Source organism: Panulirus ornatus, chromosome 57 (genome assembly GCF_036320965.1).
Source record: "Panulirus ornatus isolate Po-2019 chromosome 57, ASM3632096v1, whole genome shotgun sequence".
Lineage (NCBI taxonomy): Eukaryota > Metazoa > Arthropoda > Malacostraca > Decapoda > Palinuridae > Panulirus > Panulirus ornatus.
Genome location: NC_092280.1, coordinates 17313913 through 17335612, shown reverse-complemented (window position 1 = coordinate 17335612; position 21700 = coordinate 17313913). Strand labels below are relative to the sequence as shown.

The 21700-nt window shown below is 39.9% G+C and overlaps 2 protein-coding genes across 2 annotated transcripts in view; one reads left to right on the top strand and one right to left on the bottom strand.

Annotated features, from left to right (window-relative positions):
- LOC139766186 (voltage-dependent T-type calcium channel subunit alpha-1G-like) overlaps positions 1-21700 on the bottom strand; it is a 1124919-nt gene that overhangs the window by 59126 nt on the left and 1044093 nt on the right. The window lies entirely within an intron of this gene.
- Positions 13613-21700, top strand: part of LOC139766200 (uncharacterized) — a 59557-nt gene continuing 51469 nt past the window's right edge. Inside the window, exons 1-2 of the mRNA XM_071694484.1 lie at positions 13613-13791; positions 14102-14251. Of these exons, the coding sequence (XP_071550585.1) occupies positions 13722-13791; positions 14102-14251 (220 nt within the window). The 5' untranslated portion in view covers positions 13613-13721. The remainder of the gene's footprint in view (positions 13792-14101; positions 14252-21700) is intronic.

The window sequence follows — 21700 nt, the reverse complement described above, 5'->3', positions numbered from 1 at the left end:
ACGCTCTTTTTATTTCCACGCATCTCTCTTACCCTTACGTTACTTACTCGATCAAACCACCTCACACCACACATTGTCCTCAAACATCTCATTTCCAGCACATCCATCCTCCTGCGCACAACTATATCCATAGTCCATGCCTCGCAACCATACAACATTGTTGGAATCACTATTCCTTCAAACATACCCATTTTTGCTTTCCGAGATAATGTTCTCGACTTCCACACATTCTTCAAGGCTCCCAAAATTTTCGCCCCCTTCCCCACCCTATGATCCACTTCCGCTTCCATGGTTCCATCCGCTGCCAGATCCACTCCCAGATATATAAAACACTTCACTTCCTCCAGTTTTTCTCCATTCAAACTCACCTCCCAATTGAATTGACCCTCAACCCTACTGTACCTAATAACCTTGCTCTTATTCACATTTACTCTTAACTTTCTTCTTTCACACACTTTACCAAACTCAGTCACCAGCTTCTGCAGTTTCTCACATGAATCAGCCACCAGCGCTGTATCATCAGCGAACAACAACTGACTCACTTCCCAAGCTCTCTCATCCCCAACAGACTTCATACTTGCCCCTCTTTCCAAAACTCTTGCATTCACCTCCCTGACAACCCCATCCATAAACAAATTAAACAACCATGGAGACATCACACACCCCTGCCACAAACCTACATTCACTGAGAACCAATCACTTTCCTCTCTTCCTACATGTACACATGCCTTACATCCTCGATAAAAACTTTTCACTGCTTCTAACAACTTGCCTCCCACACCATATATTCTTAATACCTTCCACAGAGCATCTCTATCAACTCTATCATATGCCTTCTCCAGATCCATAAATGCTACATACAAATCTATTTGCTTTTCTAAGTATTTCTCACATACATTCTTCAAAGCAAACACCTGATCCACACATCCTCTACCACTTCTGAAACCACACTGCTCTTCCCCAATCTGATGCTCTGTACATGCCTTCACCCTCTCAATCAATACCCTCCCATATAATTTGCCAGGAATACTCAACAAACTTATACCTCTGTAATTTGAGCACTCACTCTTATCCCCTTTGCCTTTGTACAATGGCACTATGCACGCATTCCGCCAATCCTCAGGCACCTCACCATGAGTCATACATACATTAAATAACCTTACCAACCAGTCAACAATACAGTCACCCCCTTTTTTAATAAATTCCACTGCAATACTATCCAAACCTGCTGCCTTGCCAGCTTTCATCTTCCACAAAGCTTTTACTACCTCTTCTCTGTTTACCAACTCATTTTCCCTAACCCTCGCACTTTGCACACCACCTCGACCAAAACACCCTATATCTGCCACTTTATCATCAAACACATTCAACAAACCTTCAAAATACTCACTCCATCTCCTTCTCACATCACCACTACTTGTTATCACCTCCCCATTTGCGCCCTTCACTGAAGTTCCCATTTGCTCCCTTGTCTTATGCACTTTATTTACCTCCTTCCAGAACATCTTTTTATTCTCCCTAAAATTTAATGATACTCTCTCACCCCAACTCTCATTTGCCCTTTTTTTCACCTCTTGCACCTTTCTCTTGACCTCCTGTCTCTTTCTTTTATACGTCTCCCACTCAGTTTCATTTTTTCCCTGCAAAAATCGTCCAAATGCATCTCTCTTCTCTTTCACTAAATAGAGGATGTGTGGATCAGGTGTTTGCTTTGAAGAATGTATGTGAGAAATACTTAGAAAAACAGATGGATTTGTATGTAGCGCTTATGGATCTGGGGAAGGCATATGATAGAGTTGACAGAGATGCTTTGTGGAAGGTATTAAGAGTATATGGGGTGGGAGGTAAATTGCTAGAAGTAGTGAAAAGTTTTTATTGATGATGTAAGGCATGTATATGAGTAGGAAGAGAGGAAAGTGATTGGTTCTCAGTAAATGTTGGTTTGCAGCAGGGGTGCGTGTTGTCTCCATGGTTGTTTGATTTGTTTATGGCTAGGGTTGTTAGGGAGGTGAATGCAAGAGTTCTGGAGAGAGGGGCAAGTATGCAGTCTGTTGTGGATGAGAGGGCTTGGGAAGTGAGTCAGTTGTTGTTTGCTGATGATACAGCACTGGTGGCTGATTCAAGTGTGAAATTGCAGAAGCTGGTGACTACATTCGGTAAAGTTTGTGAAAGAAGAAAGCATAGAGTAAATGTGAATAAGAGCATGGTTATTAGGTACAGTAGGATTGAGGAACAAGTGAATTGGGAGGTAAGTTTGAATGAAGAAAAACTGGAGGAAGTGAAGTGTTTTAGATATCTGGGAGTGGATTTAGCAGTGAATGGAACCATGGAAGTGGAAGTGAGTCACAGGGTGGGGAAGGGGACAAAAGTTTTGGAAGCATTGAAGAATGTGTGGAAGGCAAGACCATTATCTCGGAGAACAAAACAGGGTATATTCGAAGGAATAGTGCATGGGCTATAGATAGGGTTGTGTGGAGGAGGGTGGATGTGTTGGAAATGAAATGTTTGAGGACAATATGTTTTGTAAGGTAGTTTGATCGAGTAAGTAACGAAAGGGTAAGATAGATGTGTGGTAATAAAAAGAGTAGTTGAGAGAGCAGAAGAGGGTGTATTGAAATGGTTTGGTCACATGGAGAGAATGTGTGGTAATAAAAAGAGTAGTTGAGAGAGCAGAAGAGGGTGTATTGAAATGGTTTGGTCACATGGAGAGAATGAGTGAGGAAAGATTGACAAAGAGGATATATGTGTCAGAGGTGGAGGGAATGAGAAGTGGGCCAAATTGGAGGTGAAAGGATGGAGTGAAAAAGATTTTGAGCGATTGGGGCCTGAACAGACAGGAGAGTGAAAGGTGTGCAAGGAATAGGGTGAATTGGAAAGATGTGGAATACTGGGGTCAACATGCTGTCAGTGGGTTGAACCACGGCATGTGAAGCATCTGGGGTATTAAAAAACATATATATATTATACTTAGTCGTTGTCTCCAGTGTTAGCGAGGTAGTGCAAGGAAACAGATGAAAGAATGGCCCAACCCAACCACATGCACATGTATGTACATAAACGCCCACACACACACGTATGCATACCTATACATTTCAACGTCTGCATACATATACATACACAGACATATACATATATACACATGTACATATCCATACTTCCTGCCTTCCTCCATTTTTGTTGCCACCCCTCTGCATGTGAAATGGCACCCCCCTCCCCCCGAGTGCACAAGGTATCACTAGGAAAAACAATAAAGGCCACATTCATTCACATTCATTCTCTAGCTGTCATGTGTAATGCACCCAAACCATAGCTCCCTTTCCACATCCAGGCCCCATAAAACTTTCCATGGTTTACCCCAAAAGCTTCACATGCCCTGGTTCAATCCATTGACAGCACGTCAACTCCGCTATACCACTCTATTCACTCTATTCCTTGCACAATTTTCACCCTCCTGTATGTTCAGGCCCTGATTGCTCAAAATCTTTTTCACCCCATCCTTCCTCCTCCAATTTGGTCTCCCACTTATCCTTGTTCCCTCCACCTCTACCACATATATCCTCTTTTTCAATCTTTCTTCACTCATTCTCTCCATGTGACCAAACCATTTCAATACACCCTCTTCTGCTCTCTCAACCACACACTTTTTATTACCACACATCTCTCTTACCCTTTCATTACTTACTTGATCAAACCACCTCACTCCATATATTGTCCTGGAACATTTCCAACACATCCACCCACCTCCGCACAGCCCTATCTATAGCCCACGCCTCGCAACCATATAGCACTATTCCTTCAAACATACCCATTTTAGCTCTCTGAGATAATGTTCTTGCCTTCCACACATACTTCAATGTTCCCAGAACCTTCACCCCCTCCCCCACCATGTGACTAACTTCCACTTCCATGGTTCCATCCACTGCTAAATCCACTCCCAGCTATCTAAACACTTCCTCCAGTTTTTCTTTATTCAGACTTACCTCCCAATTAACTTGTCCCTCAACCCTACTGAACCTAATAACCTTGCTCTTATTCACATTTACTCTCAGCTTTCTTCTTTCATACACTTTACCAAACTCAGTCACCAGCTTCTGCAGTTTCTCACCCGAAGCAGCCAACAGCACAGTATTATCAGCGAACAACATCTGACTCACTTCCCAATCTCTCTCATCCAGAACAGACTGCACACTTGCCCCTCTCTTCAAAACTCTTGCATTCAACTTCCTAACAACACCATCCATAAACAAATTAAACAACCATAGAGACATCACACACCCCTGCCACAAACCGACATTTACTGAGAACCTCACTTTCCTCTCTTCCTATTCGTACACATGCCTTACATCCTCGATAAAAACTTTTCACTTCATCTAGCAACTTGCCTCCCACACCATATATTCTTAATACCTTCCACAGAGCATCTCTATCAACTCCAGATCCATAAATGCTACATACAAATCCATTTTTTTTTCTATATATTTGTCACATACATTCTTCAAAGCAAACACTTGATCCACACATCCTCCACCACTTCTGAAACCACACTGCTCTTCCCCAGTCTGATGCTCTGTACATGCCTTCACCCTCTCAATCAATATCCACCCATATAATTTCCCAAAAATACTCAACAAACTTATAGCTCTGTAATTTGAGCACTCACATTCATCCCCTTCGCCTTTGTACAATGGCACTATTCAAGCATTCTGCCAGTCCTCAGGCACCTCACCATGAGACATACATACATTAAATAACCTTACCAACCAATCAACAGTATAGTCACCCTTTTTTTTAATAAATTCCACTGCGATATCATCCAAACCCGCCACCTTGCCGGCTTTCATCTTCCGCAAAGCTTTCACAACCTCTGCTCTGTTTACCAAATCATTCTCCCTAACCCTCTCACTTCACACACCACCTCGATCAAAACACCCTATACCTGCCACTCTATCATCTAACGCATTCAACAAACCTTCAAAATACTCACTCCATCTCCTTTTCAACTCACCACTACTTGTTATTACCTCCCCATTAGCCCCCTTCACCGATGTTCCCATTTGTTCTCTTGTCTTAAGCACGTTATTTACCTCCTCCCAAAACATCTTTATATTCTCCCTAAAATTTCATGATACTATCTCACCTCAACTCTCATTTGCCCTCTTTTTCACCTCTTCACCTTTCTCTTGACCTCTTGCCTCTTTCTTTTATACATCGCTCAGTCACTTGCACTATTTTCCTGCAAAAATCGTCCAAATGCCTCTTTCTTCTCTTTCACTAATGATCTTACTTCTTCATCCCACCACTCACTACCCTTTCTAATCTGCCCACCTCCCATGCTTCTCATGCCACAAGCATCTTTTGCGCAAGCCATCACTGCTTCCCTAAATACATCCCATTCCTCCCCCACTCCCCTTACGTCCTTTGCTCTCACCTTTTTCCATTCTGCATTCAGTCTCTCCTGGTAGTTCCTCGTGCAAGTCTCCTCCCCAAGCTCACTTACTTTCATCACTCTCTTCACCCCAACATTCTCTCTTCTTTTCTGAAAACCTCTACAAATCTTCACCTTCACCTCCACAAGATAATGATCAGACATCCCTTCAGTTGCACTTCTCAGCACATTAACATCCAAAAGTCTCTCTTTCACACACCTATCAATTAACACAATCCAGTAATGTTCTCTGGCCATCTCTCCTACTTACATACGGATACATATGTATATTTCTCTTTTTAAACCAGGTATTCCCAATTACCAGTCCTTTTTCAGCACACAAATCTACAAGCTCTTCACCTTTTCCATTTACAACACTAAACACCCCATGTACAACAGTTATTCCCTCAACTGCCACATTACTCACATTTGCATTCAAATCACCCATCACTATAACCCAGTTTCGTGCAGCAATACTTCTAACACACTCACTCAGCTGCTCCCAAAACACATGCCTCTCATGATCTTTCTTCTCATGCCCAGGTGAATAGGTACCAATAATCACCCATCTCTCTCCGTCCACTTTCAGTTTTACCCATATCAATCTAGATTTTACTTTCTTACACTCTATCACATACTCCCACTACTTCAGGAGTAGTGCTACTCCTTCCCTTGCTCTTTTCCTCTCACCAACTCCTGACTTTACTCCCAAAGCATTCCCAAACCTCTCTTCCCCTTTGGTTTTGAGCTCTGTTTCACTCAGAGCTAAAACATTACATTATCACCATCAATATCTATGATAGTATTTGTGAAGAAAAGGTGTAGCATTGATGGTGAATCAGTCCATCTTTTCCTAGTGTGCTGTGTGATACAGTATGTTGTTATAGGATAACTTGTCTTCTTGTAAATTTCTGGTTTTGTTTTCTTTCAGTAAATGCGAACAGTTAGAGTTGTTTCTATCATCTTTGAGAGATGCAGAAATAGAGCAACTAGAGTGCATTTCATGAAATTAGGAAACTTTTAGATAAGGATGTAGTAAAATACATTTACGGTATAAGAGTGGTGGATGAATAGAACAGATTTACTGAGAACATAGTTGATGCAGACAGCTATCTATCTATAGGGACTTTTCGTTTACATAATTGGTACATTCTTGAAAATGGTCACTTAAACCAAATATGAATAATGGAGACTAGGGGATTTTATTATTATCCCTGAGGATAGGGAAGAAAGAATACTTCCCACGCATTCCTCGCATGTCGTAAAAGGCGACTAAAGGGGACGGGAGTGGGGGGGCTGGAAGCCCTCCCCTCCTTATATTTTAACTTTCTGAAAGTGGAAACAGAAGGAGTCACGCGGGGAGTGCTCATCCATCTCAAAGGCTCAGATTGGGATGTCTAAATGTGTGTGGATGTAACTAAGATGAGAAAAAAGGAGAGATAGGTAGTATGTTTGAGGAAAGGAACCTGGATGTTTTGGCTCTGAGTGAAATGAAGCTCAAGGGTAAAGGGGAAGAGTGGTTTGGGAATGTCTTGGGAGTAAAGTCAGGGTTAATGAGAGGACAAAAGCAAGCGAAGGAGTAGCACTACTCCTGAAACAGGAGTGGTGGGAGTATGTGATACAGTGTAAGAAAGTAAACTCTAGATTGATATAGGTAAAACTGAAAGTGGATGGAGAGAGATGGGTGATTATTGGTGCATATGCACATGGGCATGAGAAGAAAGATTATGAGAGGCAAGTGTTTTGGGAGCAGATGAGTGAGTGTCTTAGTAGTTTTGATGCACGAGACCTGCTTAGTGTGATGGGTGATTTGAATACAAAGGTGAGTAATGTGGCAGTTGAGGGAATAACTGGTGTACATGGGGTGTTCAGGGTTGTAATTGGAAATGGTGAAGAGCTTCTAGATTTAAGTGCTGAAAAAGGACTGATGATTGGGAATACCTGGGTTAAAAAGAGAGATATACATAAGTATACGTATGTAAGTAGGAGAGATGGCCAGAGGGCGTTATTGGTTTACGTGTTAATTGATAGGCGTGTGAAAGAAAGACTTTTGGATATCAATGTGCTGAGAGATGCAACTGGAAGGATGTCTGATCATTATCTTGTGGAGGCAAAGGTGAAGATTTGTAGAGGTTTTCAGAAAAGAAGAGAGAATGTTGGGGTGAAGAGAGTGGTGAGAGTAAGTGAGCTTGGGAAGGAGACGTGTGAGGAAGTACCAGGAGAGACTGAGTACAGAATGGAAAAAGGTGAGAACAAAGGAGGTAAGGGGAGTGGGGGGAAAAATGGGACATATTTAGGGAAGCAGTGATGGCTTGCGTAAAAGATGCTTGTGGCATGAGAAGCGTGGGAGGTGGGCAGATTAGAAAGGGTATTGAGTGGTGGGATGAAGAAGGAAGATTTTTAGTGAAAGAGAAGAGAGAGGCATTTGGATGATTTTTGCAGGGAAATAATGGAAATGACTGGGAGATGTATAAAGGAAAGAGGCAGGAGGTCAAGAGAAAGGAACAAGAGAGGAAAAAGAGGGCAAATGAGAGTTGGGGTGAGAGAGTATCATTAAATTTTAGGGAGAATTAAAAGATGTTTTGGAAGGAGGTAAATAAAGTGCATAAGACAAGGGAACAAATGGGAACTTCAGTGAAGGGGGCTCATGGGGAGTTGATAGCAAGTAATGGTGATGTGAGAAGGAGATGGAGTGAGTATTTTGAAGGTTTGTTGAATGAGTTTGATGATAGAGTGGCAGATATAGGGTGTTTTGGTCGAGGTGGTGTGCAAAGTGAGAGGGTTAGGGAAAATGATTTGGTAAACAGAGAAGAGGTAGTAAAAGCTTTGCGGAAGATGAAAGACAGCAAGAAGGCGGGTTTGGATGGTATTGCAGTGGAAAGATTAAAAAAGGGGGTGACTGTATTGTTGACTGGTTGGTAAGGTTGTTTAATGTATGTATGACTCATGGTGAGCTGTCTGAGGATTGGCAGAATGCTTGCATAGTGCCATTGTACAAAGGCAAAGGGGATAAAAGTGAGTGCTCAAATTACAGAGGTATAAGTTTGTTGAGTATTCCTGGGAAATTATATTGGAGGGTATTGATCAAGAGGGTGAAGGCATGTACAGAACATCAGATTGGGGAAGAGCAGTGTGGTTTCAGAAGTGGTAGAGGATGTGTTGATCAGGTGTTTGCTTTGAAGAATGTATGTGAGAAATACTTAGAAAAGCAAATGGATTTGTATGTAGCATTTATGGATCTGGAGAAGGCATATGATAGAGTTGATAGAGATGCTTTGTGGAAGGTATTAAGAATATATGGTGTGGGAGGCAAGTTGTTAGAAGCAGCGAAAAGTTTTTATCGAGGATGTAAGGCATGCTACCCTATCATTACTTACTTGATCAAACCACCTCACACCACAAATTGTCCTCAAACATCTCATTTACAGCAGATCCACCCTCCTCTGCACAACTCTAACTATAGCCCACCCCTCACAACCATACAACATTGTTGGAACCAATATTCCTTCAGACATACCCATTTTTGCTTTCTGAGATAATGTTCTCGACTTCCAAACATTCTTCAACGCTCCCAGAACTTTCACCCCCTCCCCCATCCTATGATTCACTTCCACTTCCATAGTTCCATCCACCGCCAAATCCACTCCCAGATATCTAAAACACTTTACTTCCTCCAGATTTTAGCCATTCAAACTTATCTCCCAATTGACTTGTCCCTCAACTCTTCTGTACCTAATAACCTTGCTCTTATTCACATTTACTCTTAGCTTTCTTCTTTCACACACTTTACCAATCTCAGTCACCAGCTTCTGCAGTTTTTCACACAAATCAGCCACCAGCGCTGTATCATCAGCGAACAACTGACTCACTTCCCAAGCTCTCTCATCCACAACAGACTGCAAACTTACCCCTTTTTCCAAAACTCTTGTATTCACCTACCTAACAACCCCCCATAAACAAATTAAACAACCTAGGAGACATCACACACCCCTGCTGCAAACCTACATTCACTGAGAACCAATCACTTTCCTCTCTTCCTACACATACACATGCCTTACATCCTCGATAAAAACTTTTCACTGCTTCTAACAACTTGCCTCCCACACCATATATTCTTAATACCTTCCACAGAGCATCTCTATCAACTCTATCATATGCCTTTCTCCAGATCCATAAATGCTACATACAGATCCATTTGTTTTTCTAAGTATTTCTCAAATACATTTTTCAAAGCAAACTCCTGATCCACACATCCTCTACCACTTTCTGAAACCGCACTTCTCTTCCCAAATCTGATGCTGTGTACATGCCTTCACCCTCTCAATCAATAGTCTCCCATATAATTTACCAGGAATACTCAACAAACTTATACCTCTGTAATTTGAGCACTCACTTTTATCCCCTTTGCCTTTGTACAATGGCACTATGCAAGCATTCCGCCAATCCTCACGCACCTCACCATGAGTCATATATACATTAAATAACCTCACCAACCAGTCAACAAAACAGTCACCCCCTTTTTTTTATAATTTCCACTGCAATACCATCCAAACCCGCTTCCTTGCTGGCTTTCATCTTCCGCAAAGCTTTTACTACCTCTTCTCTGTTCGCCAAATAAATTCTCCCTAACCCTCTCACTTTGCACACCACCTCAACCAAAACACCCTATATCTGCCACTCTATCATCAAACACATTCAACAAACCTTCAAAATACTCACTCCATCTCCTTCTCACATCACCACTACTTGATATCACCTCCCCATTTGCCCCCTTCACTGAAGTTCCCATTTGTTCCCTTGTCTTACACACTTTCTTTACCTCCTTCCAAAACATCTTTTTATTCTCCCTAAAATTTAATGATACTCTCTCACCCCAACTCTCATTTGCCATCTTTTTCACCTCTTTCACCTTTCTCTTGACCTCCTTCCTCTTTCTTCTATATATCTCCCACTCATTTGCATCATTTCCCTGCAAAAATCATCCAAATGCCTCTCTCTTCTCTTTCACTAATGATCTTACTTCTTCATCCCTCCACTCACTACCCTTTCTAATCTGCCCACCTCCCACGCTTCTCATGCCACAAGTATCTCTTGCACAAGCCATCACTGCTTTCCTAAATACATCCCATTCCTCCCCCACTCCCCTTACATACTTTGTTCTCACCTTTTTCCGTTCAGTACTCAGTCTCTCCAGGTACTTCCTCACACAAGTCTCCTTCCCAAGCCCACTTACTCTCACCACTCTTTTCACCCCAACATTCTCTCTTCTATTCTGAAAACCTCTACAAATCTTCACTTTCGTCTCCACAAGATAATGATCAGACATCCCTCCAGTTGCACCTCTCAGCACATTAGCATCCAAAAGTCTCTCTTTTGCATGTGTATCAATTAACATGTAATCCAATAACGCTCTCTGGCCATCTCTCCTACTCACATATGTATACTTAAGTGTATCTCTCTTTTTAAACCAGTTAAAAACTATAGTTAAAAACTATATTACACATGTACCAGTAAATATAAAAAACTGTAATGTTTATACTGTACAATGAATTCTGTGAATAAACAAGTGGAAACAAACTTTGAAAGTTAAAAATTTCATTACACATGTACCAGGAAATATAAAGTACTGTAATGTTCATACTCTACAATGAATTATGCGAATAAACAAATGAAAACAACAAAATTTGAATATTAAAAATGACACATGACACCAGGAAATATAAAATACTATAATGTTCATACTGTACAATAGATTCTGTGAATAAACAAATGAAAACAACAAACTTTGAATCCTAGCACAGTCTTCCCTTCGCAGGAAATGAATGTTTTCAAAGGCATTATCTTTCAAAATAATTTAGTTTTGATTCAGCAACTCCCTTTCCTTACCTCTCACACCAGCACTTCCACTCTTACATCCACCTCTTTCCTTTTTCACCTCCTTCCAGGATAGTTTCTTATTATCGTGAAACTTTCCAAAATCTTCATCTACTCTTTCTTTGCTTTTCTCTGTCAGCTTCTCAACATTCTGCTTACATATTTTGTATTCCCAATTCACCAATGAAGGTCTTCATCTTAGCTTTGGGTTTAATTTTCTTTATCTGAAAGTTTTTCTCTAAACCATCCTCCTATGTGTAATTTTGTTTTCATGCACACAGGAAAGGCTACAGAAAAGGGAAGAATAGGTTTTGAAAAATAAAAACCCTTCTCTGTCTGAAGTAGTGTTCCATGACTATTTTGTTCTTATTTTCAACCCCGTCCTCCTATCCCCTCTCCACAAAAAGATTTTTTAAGTACCATGGGCACCTTTGGGTTGATGCCATGATTTGTGAATTCTGAGCTGTTGAATGGCTGGGAGTGAGAGGGTCAATATTGTCATTTGTAGTGGCCAAATGAGTAAGCTGCTGCAGCCATGGCTGAGTCATAAGCTAAGGGTGGGAAAATGACATTGGAAATACATATGGTTGGAAGGTTGTCACCCTGATTTTCTTAGAGATATCCTTGAGTATCTACTATGCTTGCAATATATCAGTACAGAGAGAAAAGTTTTCAGTTTTCAGAACCTAAATTTCTTGCTGGAAAGTCAGCAATGTTTGTCTAATTCTCTATCCAGTGGGCACCTTGAAAGCATATGTGGTTTTTGGATATTAATGTTCCAATCATTTTTCTGTCTCTGCTACCTCCAAACTTCCTATCTCAGCCTAAAGATTCAACCTGTCACAGATGCCCGTGATGTAAGAAGGATGACCTCCATTCTAGATTATCAAAGGAACCCACTTGATGGTAATGATTTTAGCAGGATGTGGAGATCTGCCAGCAAATTTGTCCTCTGTTACCTGAGTCTGGATATACAGGAAACCTTGCATGGCAGTTGTGGGAATGCAATACATCACTTGCTAATCCATAACTCACAGCATTATTTCTACACTAAGTTCAAGAATATCCCATCTTTCCTAGCAGTCTTCAATTGGCTATGCCATCATTTCTCTTGCACTCTTGCTGATTCCTTTAAGGAAGAAAACAAGTAGAAAGTTATTTTGTCCTACAGAGGAAGGACCAGTGAGCAAGATTCCTGTTTACTTTTCGACACTCCTTCCCCTCTTTACATGCACATACTCCCTTTAGTTTTGGATTTTGAGGAAATGAATGGTTTGGGTTTGTTTGCTATATTGGGATTTTAGCTCTTGACATAACCCTTGTTTTTTAAGAGGCGATGGTGTACACCCGTTCTTGCATGATATTTTGTTCTTAGAGATGTTGAGATTACTGACAGGTTATTATTGGGATTTTGCCTATTTTTACCAGAGTGGAGTTGTTTCATATCCTACATTTACTTAACATCTTCTGAAGGAAGAAATGGCTTTTCTTGGGCTCAAAATTAATTTTTTCCCCATGAGAATTAAAGCTATTATTTACTTTTACTCTTCATTGGCTTTGAATATCTTCTCTGTGCATTTTAAATTGCATTTCTATATTACTCAGATTACTCATTATTGCTTCTGTTTTCCTTAACTTGAATCATGTAAAACACTTGTATGTATGTTTTGCCTGTAACTTATATCTTTAAAATGAAGATCAAATAAGTAATATTTACATGTTGACCATTGATATATTACGTCTTTTTGAGATTGCTTTCCCCATTATTTCTTTTATGAATTGTATTCTTGTCCCTTGATCATGATATGATTTGAGAAGAAATCTCCCTGCTTTGTCCTACAAGTAGATCATAATTGTGCATGCCCTCATTTTGGGTAATGTAATTAACATTTTTTGTTATTAATTAAGTTCATGCGTTGGATATAAGTGAACTTTGTGGATAATCCTGTATTGATGAAATTGCATTGTGTGTTTTAATTTTGTTCCAAATCCTTTAGTTTTATTTGTAATTAATCATCTTGATGTAATGTTAATGCATTTTCAAAAAATAGAAATATTTTGAATTCATTACATTTAGTAGTTTTACATGAAAATTATATTTTTGAGAAAATCAGAAATGTGTAACTGTAATAGATATAAAACTGTGATATGGTAACACAGGACAATATTGTGTTTAGAAATCAATGAAGAATTCTTAATTTTGACTAGAATCAATAGGCTTTTCATAATATAATTTAATGAAATTGCAAACATAATATGGATCATACAAGCCGTTTAATTGTTTCCTTTTATTTTTCAAGTCTCGCTCCATTAGTGAAATGTCCCTATATAAGCTTTACATTTATGCTTTATTCAACACAGGTGGAATCAGCTTGATGTCCTTATTGTTGTCTTATCTGTGGTGGGGATTGTGTTGGAGGAAATGAAGAGTGACTTTATCCCCATCAACCCCACCATCATAAGAGTCATGCGAGTGCTGAGAATTGCTAGAGGTATGGATTATACACATTGAACCATAGTTGGTTAAACAGATGTGTACCTTCATTTTGATAAGATAGATGCTTATAGAAAAGATGTCTCTTGAATGACAGATATTAAAATTTGATCAGAATAGAGAAAAATTCATGTTAGTATTTATGTAGTGATATATCATCAGCTCAGTTTTATACTGTACATTTATTAGTATTGCAGAATAGATTTACATAATTATTGAAGAACTTTATAAACTTACTTCATATCACTGTGGTACTACTATTGTTGTGTATGCTTTCAATGTATAATTTTCTCTTTTTCATTTATAAGTGCTGAAATTACTGAAGATGGCTAAGGGTATCCGTGCCCTCCTTGACACCGTGATGCAAGCTCTGCCTCAAGTTGGCAACCTTGGCTTACTGTTCTTCCTCCTCTTCTTCATATTTGCAGCACTTGGAGTTGAACTGTTTGGCAGACTAGGTTAGTGAAAAGCTAGATAAATGAAGTAAAGAAAGTACTCTTTCCTTGGTAAGCTAATGATAGTAACAGATAAGGCTGTGTAAAAAGAAAGATAATCTTACTGAAGAAATTTAGATTATTAAAACCTTCATTTGTGCCACTTTATTAGCAAGTTTTTCAACCCACTCCATAAAGGAAAGTTATTGGAAATATCAGAAAATACATATTAGTGGGAGATAAAGGAATTTATATTCAGTTTTCATGAAAAAGATGAGACTAATTCCATTGCAACAGCTTGCTTCCTAGTTCTTTTGTATGGTTTATGTTAATGTTCATTATTCATAGATCATATTGAGCAGTCTTTTATTTTTTAAGATATTTTGTCTCGTGATAATTTAAAAAGATTTTTTAAATGAAATTAAAAGAAAAAGATTATTTTATGGTCTTCACAGTAATTTTTTCTTTCTTCATGTCTTACATTTGCTTATCTTTTCCCCAATGCTTATGTTTTGTTTCTCTTTTGTGTAGAGGTTGAGATTTGCATTGTTTTTAGTGGTTTAAAAAATTATGTGATTGTTGTGATCTTTTTTTCATTCTGGTTGCTGAGAAATATGGTTGCTATGTGAGTGTGCTTCTGATAGATCATTTTAACCGATCTATCTGTCTATCTATATCTGTAATGCCCATTCTGGCGGGGAATTCCTGTCAAGGGGGTGGCCATGGCAAAAGATACTCAACATATCCTTGTCCTTACATGCCTTCCTCGCATACACTTTTCTACACATTCTTCCACCATTCCTTTCCCTCCAGTATTCTTTCCACTATATTTTCCATGTTACAGGTGGTCTTCCTTACACACCAACAGCTGTAATTGTACTATCATACACTTTCCTTGTAAATTCTGCTTTGTATTCATTCCACATGCCCGAACCACTCTACCACTCCACAATTCATGTAGTTTACATTCCCTGCCATACATCATCTCTCAATCACCCCTTCATTTCTTTCTTCATTCCATCTAGTTATACCACATGCTTCTCCTCAAATAGCTCATTTTCACAGCCTGGATTCTTGACATTTGTGACCTATTCCATGTTCATGTTTTGGCTGCATAGTTCAGGGTTGGGTGGACCATGCTGTCCTTTAATCCCCTTTTCACCCCTACTCAGCATTATCCTCTTTAGGAAGCTAATGACTCTTCTATCCTGTACTGCTCTTTCCCTTATCTCTCCTTCAGTATCACCAAACTTACCAAAGACAGCTCCTAAATACTTAAATTCTTTCACATCCAAAACATAGTTTGGTACAGTTTCTTCTTTCATTGTATGTGGTTTTGCAAATTCTATACTTTCTCTCTGTTTTCTTTCAGACACCATTGCTTTACCCTTACATGTATTTACCTTCAATCATCAATGCTTACACACATCATAAAGCATGCTTACAACCTTCTGCAATCCCTCTTCACTCTCAGCAAACAACACAGTATTTTTCACAAACAGGCTTGTCATTAGCCACCATACCTCATCACCACACTCCAACTCTGTACCTGTAAATCTGTTATCACTCCATCCATATACATATATTAAAAAGCCATGGTGACATCATACAGCCCTGCCTCACACTCTCATATATGCAAAAGCTTCACTCACCTTTCCGACCACTCTTGCACATGCACTTGCTACTCTACAGAAGGCTTTCATGCTATCCAAAAGTTGTCCCACGACCCGATTTATCCTTATCACATCCCATAAGACATTCCACTCAGCTCTGTCATATGCTTTCTCAAAATCCTTAAAAGCTGCACACAGCTTCTTACCTTCACTAGATACTTTACCACAAAAATCTGATCTACACATCCCCTACCTTTCCTAAAACCTCATTGTTCTTCACTTATTCTATAGTCAGTCATTTCTATCACTTCATCAATCAACATTCTTGCATTCACTTTTTGTGATAGACTTATTCCCCCATAATCACTACATACATCCTTTGCACCTTTTCAGTTGAATAAAGGAGCAATGATAGCCCTCACCCAAACAACAGGCACAACCTTTTATTTCAATGCTAAATTATATAACAGATGAATCCACTCTATCACGTCTGTCTCGTCTGTCCATTGTGCATTTCCCCTTTATATTCCTGTATCTCATGACCTTGTATCTAACTGCTAATTTTACTGTCTTTAATAGTCTTTCTCTAGACATTTTAAACACCTCATTCATGCATGACTGCATTGCTACATTTACTACACTTCCATCTAAACTTTTGGTTACCTCCTTTCATATTCCTCCCTGCTGCATTTTTTTTCTTCTACTCACGCTCACGCTTGTAGATACTTTTACATCTTCATTCTTCCTTACACCATACCACTTTTCTCTGATCCTCATCCTCACGAGGACTGCAAACTATTCAAAAGTATCTAAAGAGTCCTCTTACCTCTCTAGCATTGAGCATGATGGCCTTTCTCAGTATTTCATCCACTGCCACATAGTCAATCAACCCTTTTGCTCTTCTCTTCCATCATTTCTCATCCATATGAAGGTGTTTAGAAGGAATAAACCCTCTCATTGCTGACATTTACAAGAGGACTTTTATTCTATTAGCTCCAGGCATTCCCCAATTACCAACTATCTTGCTAATTTCATTACTTCCCACTTTTGCATTCATATCACGCATTACAAACATGTTTCTCGCATTCTCAAACCACTGTTTTTCACATTTCTCCAGATACACTTCATTCCATCCTTACCTTGCACAATTTTCATATTAACAAGCATATTTACACATACTCATGCATATTTCTTAAATCCAATCTTTCCTTTCATACACACTACTCTTGACCCATTCTATCCATGCTCAGTTACACCTTCCCTCACTCTCGGTTTTAGCAGAGTCACACATCCTTCTTTCCTATTTCCCTGATGATTTTCATTCATTCCTGTTCATACCATTCCTCCTTCCATGCACAAATGTGTAACTACTCACACATTCCAATCTTTGGTAAGCCGAGCCAGCTGCCCCTTCCTGGTTAGCTTTGATGACACCCAAAGCTGGTGTACTCCAGTGACTCTGTTTCATTCAACAGAAATGTTTTGTGTCATTAGGTGCTATATCATTTATTTTTTACAAATACCTTCAAAGAGCAACTAATCTGATACTATTTTTCTTCTTTTTTTTAAGGGGGACAATGAGTCTGACAATTTTTTTATCCCTATGATATTAGATAAGTCAGTAGTGAGGAAGGCTATGAAGCTCAGGAAAAATATGAGTTTGATTAATGTAAAAGCGGATGAAACACATAAAAATCAACAAGATCTATGAAAACTTCACCAAATATCTTCCACCAACTAAGGTTTATCTAATTTTTCAATATTTTGCCAAAATATAAAAAAGATATATTTGTCTGGTCTTTCCTGCCTTGTGGTCAGAAAAACGTGCTGCAACTGCTTTATTTACATCTAAATGCAACCAGAAACAGTGAACATACAAGATGAAATAAGACCATGATTATCATCATTTTCATGTAACAATAAGAATAAGGCAGATGTCAGCTGCCAGGGGAAACTTTCTTGAGGGTTTCATAGGTTCTTTTCCTTTGTAAGTTTAATTTTTTTTATTTTCTATTATACTTTGTTGCTGCCTCCCACGTTAGCGAGGTAGCACAAGGAAACAGATGAAAGAATAGCCTAACCCACCCACATACATACGTATATGCATACACGTCCACACCCGCACATATACATACCTATACATCTCAATGTATGCATGTATATACACACACAGACATATACATATATACACATGTACATAATTCATACTGTCTGCCCTTATTCATTCCCATCGCCACCCCACCATACATGAAATAACAACCTCCTCCCCCTGCATGTCCATGAGGAAGCGATAGGAAAAGACAACAGAGGCCACATTCGTTCACACTCAGGCTTTAGCTGTCATGTATAATACACTGAAACCACAGCTCCCTTTCCACATCCAGGCCCCACAGAACTTTCCGTGGTTTACCCCAGACGCTTCACATGCCTTGGTTCAATCCATTGACAGCACATTGACCCCGGTATACCACATCGTTCCAATTCACTCTATTCCTTGCACGCCGTTCACCCTCCTGCATGTTCAGGCCCCGGTCACTCAAAATCTTTTTCACTCCATCTTTCCCCTCCAATTTGGTCTCCCACTTCTCGTTCCCTCCACCTCTGACACATATATCCTCTTTCTGTCAATCTTTCCTCACTCATTCTCTCCATGTGACCAAACCATTTCAAAACATTCTCTTCTTCTCTCTCAACCACACTTTTTATTACCACACATATCTCTTACCCTTTCATTACTTATTCGATCAAACCATCTCACACCACATATTGTCCTCAAACGTCTCATTTCCAGTACATCCACCTTCCTCCACACAACTCCATCTATAGCCTATGCCTCACAACCATATATCATTGTTGGAACCACTATTCCTTCAAACATACCCATTTTTGCTTTCCAAGATAACGTTCTCAAGTTCCACACATTCTTCAATGCACCCAGAACTCTCGCCCCCTCCCCCACCCTATGATTCACTTCTGCTTCCATAGTTCCATCCGCTGCCAAATCCACTCCCACATATCTAAAACACTTCACTTCCTCCAGTTGTTCTCCATTCAAACTTACCTTCCAATTGACTTGTCCCTCAACCCTACTGTACCTAATAACCTTACTCTTATTCACATTTACTGTCAGCTTTCTTCTTTCACACACTTTCCCAATCTCAGTTACCAACTTCTGCAGTTTCTCACCCAAATCAGCCACCAGTGCTGTATCATCAGTGAACAACAACTGACTCACTTCCCAAGCTCTCTCATCCACAACAGACTGCATACTTGCCCCTTTCCAAAACTCTTGCATTCACCTCTCTAACAACCCCATCCATAAACAAATTCAACAACCATAGAGACAACACGCACCCCTGCCACAAACCAACATTCACTGAAAACCAATCACTTTCCTCTCTTCCTACACGTACACATGCCTTACATCCTCGATAAAAACTTTTCACTGCTTCTAACAACTTGCCTCCCACACCATATACTCATAATACCTTCCACAGAGCATCTCTATCAAATCTATCACATGTCTTCTCCAGATCCATAAATGCTACATACAAATCCATATGCTTTTCTAAGTATTTCTCACATACATTCTTCAAAGCAAACACCTGATCCACACATCCTCTACCACTTCTGAAACCACACTGCTCTTCCCGTCTGATGCTCTGTACATGCCTTCACCCTCTCAACCAATACCCTACCATATGATTTTCCAGGAATACTCAACAAACTTATACCCCTGTAATTTGAGCACTCACCTTTATCCCCTTTGCCTTTGTACAATGGCACTATGCAAGCATTCTGCCAATCCTCAGGTACCTCACCATGAGTCAGACATACATTAGATAACCTTACCAACCAGTCAACAATACAGTCACCCCCTTTTTTAATGAATTCCACTACAATTCCATCCAAGCCTGCTGCCTTGCTGGCTTTCATTTTCATCAAAGGTTTTACTACCCCTTCTCTATTAACCAAATCATTCTTCCTAATCCTCTCACTTTGCACACCACCTCGACCAAAACACCCTATATCTGCCACTCTATCATCAAACCCATACAACAAACCTTCAAAATACTCACTCCATCTCCTCCTCATATCACCACTACTTTTTATCACCTCCCCATTTGCCCCCTTCACTGATGTTCCCATTTGTTCCCTTGTCTTACACACTTTATTTACCTCCTTCCAAAAACATCTTTTTATTCTCCCTAAAATTTAATGATACTCTCTCACTTCAACTTTCATTTGCCCTCTTTTCACCTCTTGACCTCCTGCCTCTTTCTTTTATACATCTCTCAGTCATTTGCATTATTTCCATGCAAAAATCGTCCAAATACTTCTCTCTTCTCTTTCACTAATAATCTTACTTCTTCATCCCATCACTCACTACTCTTTCTAATCTGCCCACCTCCCACGCTTCGTATGCCACAAGCAACTTTTGCGCAAGCCATCATTGTTTCCCTCAATACATCCCATTTTTCCCCCACTTTCTTTACGTCCTTTGTTCTCACCTTTTTCCATTCTGTACTCAGTCTCTTCTGGTACTTCCTGACACAAGTCTCCTTCCCAAGCTCACTTACTCTCACCACTTTCCTCACTCCAACATTCTCTCTTCTTTTCTGAAAACCTCTTCAAATCTCACTTTCGCCTCCACAAGATAATGATCAGACATCCCTCCAGTTGCACCTCTCAGCACATTAACATCCAAAAGTCTCTCTTTTGCTCGCCTATCAATTAAAACATAATCCAATAACGCTCTCTGGCCATCTCTCCTACTTACATACGTATACTTCTGTATATCTCTCTTTTTAAACCAGGTATTCCCAATCACCAATCCTTTTTTAGCACATAAATCTACAAGCTCTTCACCATTTCCATTTACAACACTGAGCACCCCATGTACACCAGTTTTATGTTGATTTATTTATATTTTTATTATACTTTGTCGCTGTCTTCCGCGGTAGCGAGGTAGCGCAAGGAAACAGACGAAAGAATGGCCCAACCCACCCACATACACATGTGTATACATACACATATAGACACGCACATATACATACCTATACATCTCAATGTATACATATATATACACACAGACATATGCATATATACACAAGTACATAATTCATGCTGTCTGCCCTTATTCATTCCCGTCGCCGCCCTGCCACACATGAAATGACAACCCCCTTCCCCCGCATGTGCGCGAGGTAGCACTAGGAAAAGACAACAAAGGCCACATACATTCACATTCAGTCTCTAGCTGTCATGTATAATGCACTGAAACCACAGCTCCCTTTCCACATCCAGGCCCCACAAAACTTTCCATGGTTTACCCCAAACGCTTAACATGCCCTGGTTCAATCCATTGACAGCACGTCGACCCCAGTATACCACATCGTTTCAGTTCACTTTATTCTTTGCATGCCATTCACCCTCCTGCATGTTCAGGCCCCGATCACTCAAAATCTTTTTCACTCCATCTTTCCACCTCCAATTTGGTCACCCACTTCTCCTCGTTCCCTCCACCTCTGACATATATATCCTCTTTGTCAATCTTTCCTCACTCATTCTCTCCATGTGACCAAACCACCTCAAAACACCCTCTTATTCTCTCTCAACCACACTCTTTTTATTACCACACATCTCTCTTATCCTTTCTTTACTTACTCAATCAAACCACCTCACACCACATATTGTCCTCAGATATCTTATTTCCAGCACATTCACCGTCCTCCGCACAACTCTATCTATAGCCCTATCCTCGTAACCTTATTACATTGTTGGAACCACTATTCCTTCAAACATACCCATTTTTGCTTTCAGAGATAATGTTCTCGACTTCCACACATTTTTCAACGCTCCC